Raw genomic sequence first — 16,291 nt, forward strand, 5'->3', positions numbered from 1 at the left:
GCTTCCCAGCCAGTTAAGGCAAAGGGCCAGAAAGTGTGTGCGTTGTGCAATACAGCGTAACGTAGCACAACAGTGCGCCACGCTTTGGTGAGGCCGACCCCAGGGCCAAGCCCAGTGCCCTTTGGGCCTTGCTGTTGTCCCAGTTGGCACACGTGGTCGGACGGAGGAGAGGCCACGGTCAGCAGGCCTGGAGGTCTCGCTCGGCGGCGTCCACGGGTCCGGGGGGGTCCTGGCCCCGCTCTCCCTCCTCGTGGCCCCCCAGCAGGCAGCGCGCCTCCTCGGCGTCCCCGGCCTCCGTCCCCCGGCACAAGGGCACCCCCTCCTCCATCTCCGTCTCGTCCCGTCCCTCCGGGGCCCAGCGGCAGACAGCGGCCCCCCCGCAAGGACCCCGCTCCCGGACCCCCGGCCGTGGGCGCGACAGGAAGGCCTCCAGCAGGTAGTAGGCGGTCCAGAAGACGGAGAAGCAGCCCAGAAGCATCAGCGTCTGCAGGGAAAGGCATGGGAAACCCACATTCATTATCATGCATTACACTCTGCAACACAAATTTGTGATCCTGGGTCATAGACGTCATTTCCTATACAGTAGTATTCGTATATTATTATACTAATACTATTATATTATTATAATACATTACACATTATCTTATATTATTATACTATTATTATAATATATTGCACATTATATTATTATACTATTATATTATATTATATTATATTACAGTACTATTATATTATGATACTAAATTACACTTCATATTATGTTATTATATTATACCTTATATTATATTCTTATACTATTATATTACTATATTATCATTACACTATGCAACACGTTTTGCTCCTGGGTTATAGGCGTTATTTCCTAATTGGATCTCTCACAAAGACACAGGGAAAGTGGATTCAACTGCAAAAGCATTGCACGGTGTCCCAGGTCCCACCCGTGACTCTCCCAGCCCCTCCCCGCCCGCCTCCCCGTATCTCACCTTGAGGGTGTTGGTGGAGGTGGAGAAGCCCTCCTGGTCTGGGATGCGCAGGCCCGGGGGGCACGGCCAGGCCGAGGGGCGATCCAGCTCCCATCCGCTCATGGCCTCCTCCAGGCGCCTGCAGAGACAGAATTGATCAGGCATTTCCTTCCTTCCTTCCTTCCTTCCTTCCTTCCTTCCTTCCTTCCTTCCTTCCTTCCTTCCTTTCCTCCTGTCCCCTCCCGTCCCATCCATCTCACTGGGGGCCCAATGGCGGGGCCACCCTCCCTGAGCCCGGGGCCACCCTCCCTCCCTACCTCCCTCCTCACCTCTGCCTCTCCCGGATCTCTCCGGGGCCCCAGGCGGAACCGTAGAGCGTCAGCTGCCATTGCTTCAACACGCCGGGCTTTGGGGCCTCGTCCCCTGCAAAGGAGGAAGCGGGCGAGAGAAATAACCCCCCATCACCACCACCACTATCTAGGGCTGTGACAGTGGGCTTTCCTCCATAACAACAGCGACATAGGGCTGTGACAGTGGGCTTTCCTCCATCATAACAACAACAACAACAACAACAACAACAACATAGGGCTGTGACAGTTGAGTTACCATCACCACCACTACTATATAGGGCTGTGACAGTGGACTTTCCTCCATAACAACAACAACAAAAACAACAATATAAGGCTGTGACAGTTGAGTGAACACCACCGTCACCCTACATAGGGCTGTGACAGTGGGCTTTCCTCCATAATAATAATAACAACTACATGAACAACAACATAGGGTTGAGACAGTTGGGCTTCCACCACCACCATATAGGGCTGTGACAGTGGGCATTCCTCCATAAGAAGAACAACAACAACAACAACAACATCAACAACTTAGGGCTGTGACAGTTGGGTTATTATCACCACCACCACCATACAGGGCTGTGACAATGGGCTTTCCTCCATAATAATAATAACAACAACATAGGGCTGTGACAGAGGGCATTCCTCCATAAGAAGAAGAAGAACAACAACAACATCAACAACATAGGGCTGTGACAGTTGGGTTACCACCACCACCACCATCATATAGGGCTGTGACAGTGGGCATTCCTCCATAACAACAACAATGGGCTGTGACAGTGGGCATTCCTCCATAACAACAACATAGGGCTGTGACAGTGGGCATTCCTCCATAAGAACAACAACAACAACAACAACTTAGGGCTGTGACAGTTGGGTTACCATCACCACCACCACCATACAGGACTGTGACAGTGGGCTTTCCTCCATAATAATAACAACAACATAGGGCTGTGACAGTGGGCATTCCTCCATAAGAACAACAACAACAACAACAACAACAACAACAACAACATAGGGTTGAGACAGTTGGGTTACCACCACCACCACCACCATACAGGGCTGTGACAATGGGCTTTCCTCCATAATAATAATAACAACAACATAGGGCTGTGACAGTGGGCATTCCTCCATAAGAAGAAGAACAACAACAACAACATCAACAACATAGGGCTGTGACAGTTGGGTTACCACCACCACCACCACCATATAGGGCTGTGACAATGGGCATTCCTCCATAACAACAACAATGGGCTGTGACAGTGGGCTTTCCACCACCATCACCACCAAGAGGAGAGGAAGCGAGTGCCACTCACCCACATCGTGGACCCAGAGCCGGTAGGTGCCTTGGGCCTCCTCCCCCCAGCAGCGCACCGTGGAGAAGGTCCAGTCCACAAAGCCCACGGGGTCCCTGCAGCCAAGACATAAGAGTTTGGGGAGGGGGACATCGGGGAAGCCTTAGCACGGGGCCGGCCCCAAGGGGAGACTTTCTGGTTCAAGTGGGAATGGGTGGAGGGTGCCTGTGCCGGACGCTTGCCCACTCACGAGTCCATGCTGCGGGGCGTGCCGACCAGGGAGGTCATGCCGCTGGGGCAGGCCAGCCGGACGTCCAGGTTGCCCCTCCGCGGGTGGGCGATGGTCAGCGTGACGGCCACGTGCTCCAGCGTCCGCATGCCGGACAGGGACAGGTCCGCTTCCGTCACTGCGCAAACAAGGGAGCAAGAGGCCTGAGTGACCGCTATTCCACTCCGGCCAGCCTCGGCCCTCCCTGCAGCCGGTTCGGACTTGCGTTTTCATAAACTGCAAAAGCTTTCTCTGCAGAACATTATAGTATATTATCATGCTACTATATTATTATACTATTGCTATAGTATTATATTATTATACCATTATATTGTTATTGTATTGCATTATAATATCACACTACTATATTTTTATACATTATACTATTGTATTACTATATAATTATACCTTTCATATTGCTATAGTATTACTGTATGTTATCATGCTACTATATTATTATATTATACTATTATATTATAATATTATTATACCATTATATTGTTATTGTATTGCATTATAATATCATACTACTATATTTTTATAATATATTACACATTATACTATTGTATTACTATATAATTATACCTTTCATATTGCTATAGTATTACTGTATATTATAATGCTACTATATTATTATATTATACTATTATATTATAATATTATTATACCATTATATTGTTATTGTATTGCATTATAATATCATACTACTATATTTTTATAATATATTACACATTATACTATTGTATTACTATATAATTATTATACCTTTCATATTGCTATAGTATTACTGTATATTATCACGCTACTATATTATTATGTTATTATATTATACTATTATATTATAATATTGTTATACCATTATATTGTTATTGTATTGCATTATAATATCATACTACTATATTTTTATAATATATTACACATTATACTATTGTATTACTATATAATTATTATACCTTTCATATTGCTATAGTATTACTGTATATTATCATGCTACTATATTATTATATTATTATATTATACTATTATATTATAATATTATTATACCATTATATTGTTATTGTATTGCATTATAATATCATACTACTATATTTTTATAATATATATATATATTTATTTATTTACAGCATTTATATTCCGCCCTTCTTTCTCACCCCGAAGGGGACTCAGGGCGGATCACATTACACATATAGGCAAACATTCAGTGCCTTTTTAACATAGAACAAAGACAAGACAAACATAGGCTCCGAGCGGGCCTCGAACTCATGACCTCCTGGTCAGAGTGATTCATTGCAGCTGGTTGCAGCTGGCTTGCTCTCCCACCTGCGCCACAGCCCGGGCCCATTATAATATCATACTACTATATTTTTTATAATATATTACACATTATACTATTATATTACTATATAATTATTATACCTTTCATATTGCTATAGTATTACTGTATATTATCATGCTACGATATTATTATACTATTATATTATTATATTATACTATTACATTATAATATAATGATACCTTTTATATTGCTATAGTATTATATTATTAAACCATTATATTATTATTGTATTGCATTATAATATCACACTATTGGCGATGAGAGCGAAAGGGTTGCACCGGCACCCAAGGCAAACTGGCCCTGGCGTGTATTTCCCAGCCTACTGGTTTTATGGCTTTTTTCCAGCTGCAAAGAGGAGGAAAGGAAGAAAGGAGCGAAAGAATGCAAGCCTTTTAGGGGAAGAAAGAGAGGCAAAGCCCTCCTGGGAGGCAGCCAGGCCTTGTGGAGTCTTGCCGGGAATCCAGCAAAGGAGCCCGGCCTTCAGGCGGAAACTCTCAGGATATAAATGAAGATACATATATATATATACCATATATACTCGAGTATAAGCCAACCCGAATATAAGCCAAGGCACCTAATTTTACCACAAAAAAACTGGGAAAACATTGACTCCAGTATAAGCCGAAAGTGGTAAATTTCAGAAATAAAATGACATTAATTGAAGCATCAGTAGGTTAAATGTTTTTGAATATTTACATCAAGCTGTAATTTAAGATAAGACTGTCCAACTCTGATCAAATCATTATTCTCATCTTCTTCAATGTAAATGTGCCCAAGCTAGTAGTAGTAGTAGTAATAATAATAATAGCAATAATAATAACAACAACAACAATAATAATAATAATAATAATAATAATGGGTACCCAAGCTAGTAGTAGTAGTAATAATAATAATGATGATGATGGGTACCCAAGCTAGTAGTAGTAGTAATAATAATAATAGTAATAATAATAATAATAATATTGATGGGTACCAAAGCTAGTAGTAGTAGTAATAATAATAATGATGATGATGATGGGTACCCAAGCTAGTAGTAGTAGTAGTAGTAGTAGTAGTAGTAATAGTAATAATAATAATAATAATAATAATAATAATAATATTGATGGGTACCAAAGCTAGTAGTAGTAGTAATAATAATAATGATGATGATGATAGGTACCCAAGCTAGTAGTAGTAGTAGTAGTAATAATAATAGTAATAATAATAATAATAATAATAATAATAATAATAATAATAATAATATTGATGGGTATCCAAGCTAGTAGTAGTAGTAGTAATAATAATTATAATATTGATGGGTACCAAAGCTAGTAGTAGTAGTAGTAATAATAATGATGATGATGATGGGTACCCAAGCTAGTAGTAGTAGTAGTAGTAGTAGTAGTAATAATAATAATAATATTGATGGGTACCCAAGCTAGTAGTAGTAGTAGTAGTAGTAATAATAATAATAGTAATAATAGTAATAAAAATAATAATATTGATGGGTACCCAAATAGTAGTAGTAGAAGTAGTAGTAATAATAATAATAATAATAATAATAATAATAATATTGATGGGTACCCAAGGTAATAGTAGTAGTAATAATACTAATATTGGTGGTGGTGGTGGCTATCTCCTTCCTCTTCCTCCTTGAGGGCCAAACAGCCCCTTGTGTGTGTCTGTGCGCGCGCTGAGTGTGCCTGTGTGCCAGCGCTGTGTTTACACAAGCCAAAGGCCGGCCAAGGCGGGAGCCGCATTGCCTAAAATGGGCCAAAACGGGAGCGGCTGCGAAGGAGCGTCCCTGGCTCTCTGCTCTCACTCACTAGAAGCGCAACGCAGGTTATGACTCTGGACTGAGGACACGGGGCCGTAATGGGTCCCAATGGCAGAAAAAGAGACCCCAACTGAACGTTAGGAAGACTTCCTAGACCTGTTCAACAGTGGAACTCTCTTCCGATTGTAATTGGGCATCTGTCGGGAGGGCACACACAGTGCACACTCAGGCACACGCAAGGAGGAAGAGGAAGGTGATATCCACCACCACCATCAATATCATTATTATTACTAGCTTGGGTACCCAGCGATACCCGGGTATTTAGAAAAGGGCCTTATTACAAAGGCTGGATGGGCATCTGTCGGGAGGGCTTTGATGGTGCTTTTCCTGCATGGCAGAAAGAAAGGGGATGGAGTGGATGGCCTTTGGGGGTCCCTCTCAACTCTCTGAGATAAGTATCCATTATTGTCTATTATTATTATTATTATTATTATTATTATTATTATTATTATTATTATTATTATTTTATTGTATGACACAGCAAACAAGATAGATATGCTGGGTTTCGTATCACAAAATCACAAGTCAAACACTTCCCAAGTGTCTAGGACTGTGTGATGTATTTTCGGATGATGCGTGCAGATCCCAGTCGGGTGGCCTTTTGCAGTTATTATTATTATTATTATTATTATTATTATTATTATTTTATTGTATGACACAGCAAACAAGATAGATATGCTGGGTTTCGTATCACAAAATCACAAGTCAAACACTTCCCAAGTGTCTAGGACTGTGTGATGTATTTTCGGATGACGCGCCCAGATCCCAGCAGGGTGGCCTTTTGCAGTTGGCAGATCGTGATCTTGTCAATGTCTATTGTTTCCAAATGCCGGCTGAGATCTTTTGGGACGGCACCCAATTATTATTATTATTATTATTATTTTACATTCATAATCTAATAATAACCATAACAACAACAAAACAACAACAGCAATAATAAACTAATGCCACAAACCGTTCCAGGTGACTTCCAGGCGTCTGGGGGCCAAGGGGACCTCCTGGCCCTCTTTCAAGACGGGGCTGACGTAGGAGGCCAGGTACGGGACCGACTCCCAGACCTGCGGGGAGGAAAGAGCAGGTGAAGAGCGCTGGACAGGCAGGTCAGCAGGTAGGAAGAAGGAGGCAAAGGGACAAGGGACACCCAAGCCCTTTGCTGGCCTTTGCTGACCCCCTGGAAGACCTGGGCCCCTCAGACCGCACTGACCTTGGCTGCGTTGACCAGTCTCCAGGCGTTGAGGAGGCCGAACCCGTGCTGGTGGCTGTGGCTGAGCCCAGCGCTGTTGGTGTCCCAGCTGGCACGGTGGTCTTCGTACTGCAAAAGCAAAGGCCGTAATTAACTTCATCCAAGGCAAAAGTAAGTAAGTAACTAATTACTGTATATACCCAAGTATAAACCTAGTTTTTCAGCCCTCTTTTTAAGACTGAAAAAGCCCCCCTCGGCTTATACTCGGGTGGCTTATATTTGGGTCAGCTTATACTCTAGAATATATGGTACATTTATTATTTTTCTCTACTATTATTGGTATTATTACATTTATTATTTTTCTCTCTGATTGTTGCTACTATTACATTTATTTTACTCTATTTTTTATTATTATTATTACATTTATTATTTCACTCTGACATCATTATTATTATATTTATTATTTTAGCCTATTTATTATTCCTTGTATTATTTTACTGTATTTATTATTATTATTATTACTATTATTATTACTTGTATCATTTTACTCTATTATTATTAAAAGTATACATAAGCACATTTACATTGAAGAAGATGAGAATAAGAATTTTATTTATTTATTTATTTAGAGTATTAATATTCCGCCCTTCTTTCTCACCACGAAGGGGAGTCAGGGTCACATTACACATACAGTAGAGTCTCACTAATCCAAGCCTCGCTTATCCAAGCCTCTGGATAATCCAAGCAATTTTTGTAGTCAATGCTTTCAATATATCATGATATTTTGGTTCTAAATTCGTAAATACAGTAATTACAACATAACATGACTGCGTATTGAACTACTTTTTCTGTCAAATTTGTTGTATAACATGAAGTTTTGGTGCTTAATTTGTAAAATCATAACCTAATTTGATGTTTAATAGGCTTTTCCTTAATCCCTCCTTATTATCCAAGTTATTCGCTTATCTAAGCTTCTGCCGGCCTGTTTAGCTTGGATAAGTGAGACTCTACTGTATAAGGCAAACATTCAATGCCTTAACATAGAACAAAAACAAGACAAACGCAGGCTCCGAGCTGGCCTCGAATTCATGACCTCTTGGTCAGAGTGATTTGTTGCAGCTGGCAGCTGTCTTGCTCACCAGCCTGCGCCACAGCCCGGGCGCAGAGTTGGACAATCTTATCTTAAATTAGAGCTTGATGTAAATATTCAAAAACATTTCACCTACTGATGCCTCAATTAATGTCATTTTATTGGTATCTATTTTTATTTCTGAAATTTTCCACCCTCGGCTTATACTGGAGTCAATGTTTTCCCAGTTTTTTTGTGGTAAAATTAGGTGCCTCGGCTTATATTTGGGTCGGCTTATACTTGAGTATATATGTTAATTATTATAAAACCCAATACAGGAGTCTGTGTCTACTTCTTTCTCTGAAAGTGCCCAATACAACCTGTCTCACTGAAAGCGGAATAACAGAACCTTTTAAAAGTACTGATGACAGGGGGAGAGGCTTCAGAAGCAGCTTTGGGGCTCAGGCATTGCTGGACCTGTCGGCACTTTTAAGGGATGGCTATGGAGGCGCGGAAGGAGCTCACCTTGGTGGCGGTGAAGACGATGATGTGCTGGACGTCCCTCCAGGTCAGGCAGGGCCGCACCTGCAGCATGAGCGCAATCATGCCCGCGGCCAGTGGGGCGGCTGCCGAGGTCCCAGTGTGGCCCTCCGTGCAGCCGGTGCCCCTCTGCAGGTCCCAGTCCGTGGTGGCCTGCAGGAAAGACACCGCCCAGCACCCAGTCTCAACCGATTCGACAGAGTGTGTGGCACAAAAACAAAGTTTCCGGAATAGAACAACTACTTTTTATTTAAAAAAAATTTTCTTAAGATACATCAATACATCAGTACCATCAACACTCCTATATTTCACACTTATTTCATTGCATCAACTGTGTGTGTGTATGTCTATATCTATCTATCTATATATAAAAAGGTAATGAAATTTCGGCCTACGGCAAAACAACAAAACTACACATCCCAGAAACATTAAACTTGGCAGCACAACCCCTCGTCCATGCCTCTACGTTCATACAACAAAAAGCTCCAGCTACTCCAGAAAACGGCCAGGCTTTGAGACTGCAAGGCTATTCACTGCCATTCCACCTGGCCAACAAAGGATTCCCATAAGCCACAGCCGGGCAAAGCTAGTGATAAATAAAAATACTTTTATTATTGTGTGTGTGTGTGTGTGTATGTATGTGTGTGTGTGTATGTATGTGTGTGTGTATATATATGTGTGTGTGTGTGTGTGTGTGTGTGTATATATATATATATATATATATATATATACACACACACACACATACACACACACACACACATATATTTTGTATGTTGTTTTATTCACCTCTGTGCCCCCCCCCCCCCCCCCCCCGAGCCACTTCAATTTACATTCTCTTTCCCAAATACCATTTCTTCTTGTGGAGGTAATTTCCCATCTACTTCTTTTAAACCCTTCTCAATAATTTTTCCCCAAACCTCGTCAAAGTCATTTTCCTTCCATACCCCTTTCCTAACTCTTAGCCTATATGTCAACTTGTCTTTTATTGCTAATTTCCATAGTTCTTTATACCATTCTTCGATTTGTATGTTTATTTTACCTTTCCAATTCCTTGCTATCAACAACCTTGCTGCAGTTAGCATGTTGTTTATGGCATCCTTCTCTGTTTTTTTTTTCAATTTCTTGACAGTAAATAATGACAACAATGCAATACTTGCACTTTTCCCCATCTTCATATCCATTGTGGCTTCTATTTCACTAAATACCTTCCCCCAAAATTCACTTACATATTTACATTGCCACCACATATGTATATATGTACCCACCTCCTGGCAACCTCTCCAACAGTTTTTTGTGGCAACTACTTTCAAAGTAAGTGACACACAATCAAAGAGGAAACTAACACTTCCGAACCAGGAACAGTGCATTTACAGGGGGAAGAGACTCACGATGCTCCTCATGAGCTTGTCCCCGCCGCTGAAGGTCACGGCCAGCATGGAAGCGCACTCCTCCGCATAGAAAGGCATGAAGCCCATCTCATCCACGGCTCCTAAGGAAGGAAGGAAGGAAGGAAGGAAGGAAGGAAGGAAGGAAGGAAGGAAGGAAGGAAGGATGATGTTGACTATTATTCCCCACACACCAATGGCTGTGAGCACCCAAAATAAGCAGCAGATTCCAAGAAGAGGAGAATGGTATCCATCCCCAGATGCCACAATTACCGATGGTGACGGTGTAGATGGAGTTGGCATAGCCGTCGTAGTTGCAGTTGTCGTTGTGGTGCCCTCCGTTGCCGCTGGCCACCACAAAGATGCTGCCGAAGCCCCGCCGGCCGGCAATCACCCCGTGCTGCAAGGCGGCCTGAGGAGAAAATAACAATAATAATAATAATAATAATAATAATAATAATAATACCTGATCCTTGCAGCCCAGGGGCAAGCCATCAGAACAAATGCAATTCAGGCCAAGATCAAAAAATCAGCTGATGACCCAAAATGCAGACTGTGCAAGGAAACCGACGAAACCATTGATCATCTCCTCAGCTGCTGTAAGAAAATCGCACAGACAGACTACAAACAGAGGCACAACTATGTGGCCCAAATGATTCATTGGAACTTATGCCTCAAGTACCACCTCCCAGCAGTAAAGAACTGGTGGGATCACAAACCTGCAAAAGTATTGGAAAATGAGCACGCAAAGATACTGTGAGACTTCCGAATCCAGACTGACAAAGTTCTGGAACACAACACACCAGACATCACAGTTGTGGGGGAAAAAAAGGTTTGGATCATTGATGTTGCCATCCCAGGTGACAGTCGCATTGACGAAAAACAACAGGAAAAACTCAGCCGCTATCAGGACCTCAAGACTGAATTTCAAAGACTCTGGCAGAAACCAGTGCAGGTGGTCCCGGTGGTGATGGGCACATTGGGTGCCGTGCCAAAAGATCTCAGCCGGCATTTGGAAACAATCGACATTGACAAAATCACGATCTGCCAACTGCAAAAGGCCACCCTACTGGGATCTGCACGCATCATCTGAAAATACATCACAGAGTCCTAGACACTTGGGAAGTGTTCGACTTGTGATTTTGTGATACGAAATCCAGCATATCTATCTTGTTTGTGTCATATAATGTTGTATAATAGTAATAGTAATAATAATAATAATGCTAAACTAGTGTTGAGGCCCGAGAAGCCTCTGAGGATGAGGACGGGGATCTTCTGGTTGAGCCTGGTGTTTCTGTGGTGGAAAACGGAAGAGTTTTCCAAGTCGATGGGAATGTTGTTGGGAAAAGAGGCAGTGATTCTCATGAGAATTAGCCAGGGATTGACCCTCTAATAATAATAATAATAATAATAATAATAATAATAATAATAATAATAATACATTTTATTTCTACCCTGCCACCATCTCCCTGAGGGGACTTGTGGCGGCCAACAAAATACAGCAAAGTGCCGCAGATAGACAATACATAAATCTGAAACTATAAAAACCACACAATTACAACCACATACATACATAATTACAATGTGAAACATTAAAATTCATGAAATCAATTGATTGTGGAGGAGACAGGAGAGCTACCGATAGATAACCCAACATTTACAGATCAGAAGGGATTGTGTGAAACAGAAACAAACTCAATGTGTTGTCGAAGGCTTTCATGGCCAGAATCACAGGGTTGTTGTATGTCTTTCGGGCTGTGTGGCCATGTTCCAGAAGCATTCTCTCCTGACGTTTCGCCCACATCTATGGCAGGCATCCTCAGAGGTTGTGAGGTATGGAATACCTCACAACCATACCTCACAACCTCTGAGGATGGCTGCCATAGATGTGGGCGAAACGTCAGGAGAGAATGCTTCTGGAACATGGCCACACAGCCCGAAAGACATACAACAACCCAGAAACAAACTCGTTATTCCCAGAGACTGAAGGATAAACAAAGGGAACCCAGGTGTGGGAACGGGTGGTGTCACGGGCAAGAGTGAGTCTTCTTAAGGTCTCCAATACCTTTCCAAGCTGGTGAGGCCCGTCCACGGTTTTGCCGTCGTCGTCTGGACCCCAACTGCAAAGAGAGGACCCCAAAACAACAGGCATAAAACTTGGAGTCCAACACGGAGGAAGCGTGATAATGCCACATGGATTGAGGCTTGTTTGCTGCCCCGACTGACCTGCAGCTGTAGATGTCGTTGATCTGGTAATGCTTGTTGAAAGCAACGGCCTCCATGCTGTCCGTGAGCGGCCCGTCCAGCACCCGGATCCCTGCGGAGGAAGGAAGGAGCGGGGCGAATGGGTCCCACCCTCAAATGGGACACGGGCAAAGCGAGACCCCCACCCAGTGACATCCAGGAGGGACCACGATATGCCACAGTGACCAAACCAAGCTAAAAGTATGGGCAGAAGAGGGTCGGATATGGCTCGTGGTTATGGGCGTTATCTCACGGAGGGAATTCTCTATTGAAAGGGGAAGGGGATGCTGCCCCCTGGTGTGCAGAGCAGGGGCTGCAGCCTCCTCTTGCCTTCTTGGGGGCTCTCCAAAGGGGCCCAGTGGGGGGGGGGAGGGGGCGTACCTGCGATGCGGCTCCCGTAGGCGACTCCGACGGCGCAGAAGCTGTTGTTGGAGACGGCGGCGATCTCCCCGGCGCAGCGGGTGCCGTGGTGGTTGCCGTTCTCCTCGTCCGGGTGCGGCATGGGGTCCGGGTCATCCGAGTTCAGGTCGTAGCTGCCTTCCGGGCTCTGGGGGGACAGCGGGACGGGGCTGCCGTCAGGGCCACCCTCCTGTCCCCACACCACCCCCGGATGGATGGATGGATAGACAGATAGACGGACAGATGCACGGATGGATAGATACATGGATGGATGGATAGGTGGGTGGATGGAGGGATAGATACTGTAGATAGATAGATAGATAAATAGATAGATAGATAGATAGATAGATAGATGATAGATAGATACATTGATGGATGGATAAATACATACATACATGGATGGAGGGATAGATAGCTAGATAGATAGATGATAGATGATAGACAGACAGACAGACAGACAGATGCATGGATGGATAGATATGTGGATGGATAGATAGATAGATAGATAGATAGATAGATACATGGATGGATGGTTGGGTGGGTGGATGTAGGGAGGGATGAATAGATACTGTAGATAGATAGATAGATAGATAGATAGATAGATAGATAGATAGATAGATAGATAGATAGATAGATGGAGGGATAGCTACTGTAGATAAATAGACAGACAGACAGACGGATACATTGATGAATACATACATACACACATACATACATGGGTGGAGGAATAGATAGATAGATAGATAGATAGATAGACTGATAGATGCATGGATGGATGGATAGATGGAGAGATGGTGGGTGTCCGCAGGGCCGGCTGTCCGCAGGGCTACTCACGTAGTTGGGCTGGATGTCCTTGATGGTGTGCTCCACCCCGTCGTCCACCACCACCACGGTCACCCCGTGGCCCGTCACGTTCCTCTCCCAAACGCCCGTCACGTTGATGTCCATCCCGGGGCTCTTGCGGTTGTTCTGGGCCAGCGGGGAGAAGGAAGGAAGGAAGGAGGGAGGGAAGGCAGGGGCAACGGTCAAGAGGGCAATTAACAGAGGCCAGTGGGCATTCAGGGCAAGGGTCTGGGACCCCCAGGACCCCCCCCCCCCGAGGCTCACCAGGTGCCACTGCTGGGGGAACTTGGGGTCGTTGAAGGCCAGGCCGCGCTTGGAGCGCTTCAGGGGCCGCTGCTCCGCGTGCCAGCGCACCCCTCCGTGCCGCGCCAGGGCCGCCTCCACCGCACGCCGGGCGGCCTCTGGGTCGCGCCCCGGTCCCGCTCCGCCCGGCCGGCAGCCCAGCAGGTAGTGGCCACGGAGCTGCCCCACGCGGCCCAGGCTGGCCAGGCCCGCCTCCGCGGCCAGGCGCTCGGCCCACCGGTCCAGCGCTTCCTCCGGCCCCTCCTCAGCGTCCTCCAGGCACACCGCCCAGGTCGCGTCCGAGGGGCAGGCGCTCCCTGTCGCTGGCCGCCGCTCCGCCCCGCAGGCCACTCCGCCGGTCAGCAGCCAGGCCAGGCACAGGCAGAGGCACAGGTGGACACGCAGGGCGGGCGGGGGCACCGCTTCCCATGGTGGAGCCTTCGCGCCCCGCCCGGGAGGCATCCGGCAGGAGCGCTGCGCAGGGAGGGAGAGACGGGGTTATGTCCAAGGATGCCTCCAGGCAACAACAGCCAGGCCACCTCTATGCAGGTACCACAAGGCTACTCAATGCTTTTCAAGCCGGCTAATTGCGACACTCACATCTGCCTCCAACAGACAAGGGTCATTATTCCACAGAGGGCGCCTCCAGGTAACAACAGCCAGGCCACCTCTATGCAAACACCCTTGCTGATTGACTTTGCAGGCACAAGGCTACTCAAGGCTTTTCAAGCTGGCTAATTGCGGCGCACACACTTGTCTCCAACAGACACGGGTCATTATTCCACAGAGGGCGCCTCCAGGCAACAACTGCCAGGCTACCTCTATGCAAATACCCTCGCTGATTGACTTTGCAGCCACAAGGCTACTCAGTGCTTCTCAAGCCGGCTAATTGCAACACTCACACTTGCCTCCAACAGACAAGGGTTATAGAGGGCGCCTCCAGGCAACAACAGCCAGGCCACCTCTATGCAAACACCCTTGCTGCTTGACTTTGCAGGCACAAGGCTACTCAAGGCTTTTCAAGCTGGCTAATTGCGGCGCACACACTTGTCTCCAACAGACACGGGTCATTATTCCACAGAGGGCGCCTCCAGGCAACAACTGCCAGGCTACCTCTATGCAAATATCCTCACTGATTGAATTTGCAACAGCATTGGATCTAATGCGCACCTTTGTTTGCAAAGTGTCCTCCTTCCCTCCCTTTCTTCCCTCTTTCCTTCTTCCTTTCCTCCCTTCCTTTGCTTTCCCTTTTCCCTTCTCTTCTGTCTTTCCTTTCTTTCTTCCTTCTTTCGTTCCTCCTCACTTTTCCACCTCATTTCCTCCCTTGTATCTCTCTTTCCTTCCTTCCTTCTCTTTTTTCTCTTTTCTCCTTTCTTTCTTTCCTCCTTCCTTTCCTTCTTTTTCCCATCTCTCTTTCTTCCTTCTTTTCTTCCTTCCTTCCTTCCTTCCTTTCTCTTTTCCTTCCTTCCTTCTTTCTCTTTTTCTCCCTTCCTTCCTTCTTTTCTTCCTTCCTTCCTTCCTTCCTTTCTCTTTTCCTTCCTTCCTTTCTTCCTTCCTTCTTTCTCTTTTTCTCCCTTCCTTCCTTCTTTTCTTCCTTCCTTCCTTCCTTCCTTTCTCTTTTCCTTCCTTCCTTCTTTCTCTTTTTCTCCCTTCCTTCCTTCTTTTCTTCCTTCCTTCCTTCCTTCCTTCCTTTCTCTTTTCCTTCCTTCCTTTCTTCCTTCCTTCTTTCTCTTTTTCTCCCTTCCTTCCTTCTTTTCTTCCTTCCTTCCTTCCTTCCTTTCTCTTTTCCTTCCTTCCTTCTTTCTCTTTTTCTCCCTTCCTTCCTCCTGTGGTTCCCCTCCTTCCTTCTTTCCTTCCTTCCTCCCTCCATTTCTTCCTTCCTTTTTTCTTTCTCTTTTCCTTCCTTCCTTCCTTCCTTGGCTCCTCTCCCGCGTCACATCCGGAGCCTGCCCCCCTTTCCCAAATCTAGGGGTCCCCTTGCCCCCCCCATCCCAAAGAGACCCCTCCCCTTTCCCCCTCCCTTTTGCACCCCCTCTTTGCATTCCCCTCCCCCCGACCCCTCCCCAGCCCCCCTCCCGCTCCGCACTCTGCACATGCTCTGCCGCCCCCTCGACACCCATAAGGGGGGGGGGGGAGAGCGTGCAGGCCCCTCCCCGCGCACCTTCTGGGTGAGATCTCTCTCTCTCTTTCCTTCCCGGGGCTTCCTTCTTCTCTCCTTCCTTCTTCCTTCTTCTCCTGGAGGACCGCGGTTGGGGGGCGCTGTGGTTCCCCTCCGCGTCCGCCGCTCCCTCCCCAGGCCCCGCCCACAAGAGAGAG

The 16,291-nt window shown here is 45.5% G+C and overlaps 1 protein-coding gene across 1 annotated transcript; it reads right to left on the bottom strand.

Moving 5' to 3' along the window:
* Nucleotides 1–42: 42 nt before the first annotated feature.
* On the bottom strand, nucleotides 43–16,291 carry pcsk7 (proprotein convertase subtilisin/kexin type 7). Its single transcript, XM_062960917.1, has 16 exons — nucleotides 16,137–16,291; nucleotides 13,958–14,449; nucleotides 13,685–13,819; nucleotides 12,833–12,998; nucleotides 12,434–12,524; nucleotides 12,273–12,327; nucleotides 10,481–10,619; nucleotides 10,211–10,311; nucleotides 8,805–8,972; nucleotides 7,232–7,339; nucleotides 6,983–7,085; nucleotides 2,858–3,014; nucleotides 2,629–2,723; nucleotides 1,292–1,385; nucleotides 984–1,101; nucleotides 43–484 (listed from the first exon to the last, which is right to left on the bottom strand). Exons 2-16 carry the CDS (start codon nucleotides 14,435–14,437, stop codon nucleotides 179–181), a joined length of 2,316 nt encoding a protein of 771 aa, XP_062816987.1. The 5' UTR covers nucleotides 14,438–14,449; nucleotides 16,137–16,291; the 3' UTR covers nucleotides 43–178.

Source organism: Anolis carolinensis, unplaced genomic scaffold (genome assembly GCF_035594765.1).
Source record: "Anolis carolinensis isolate JA03-04 unplaced genomic scaffold, rAnoCar3.1.pri scaffold_8, whole genome shotgun sequence".
Classification (NCBI taxonomy): Eukaryota; Metazoa; Chordata; class Lepidosauria; order Squamata; family Dactyloidae; genus Anolis; species Anolis carolinensis.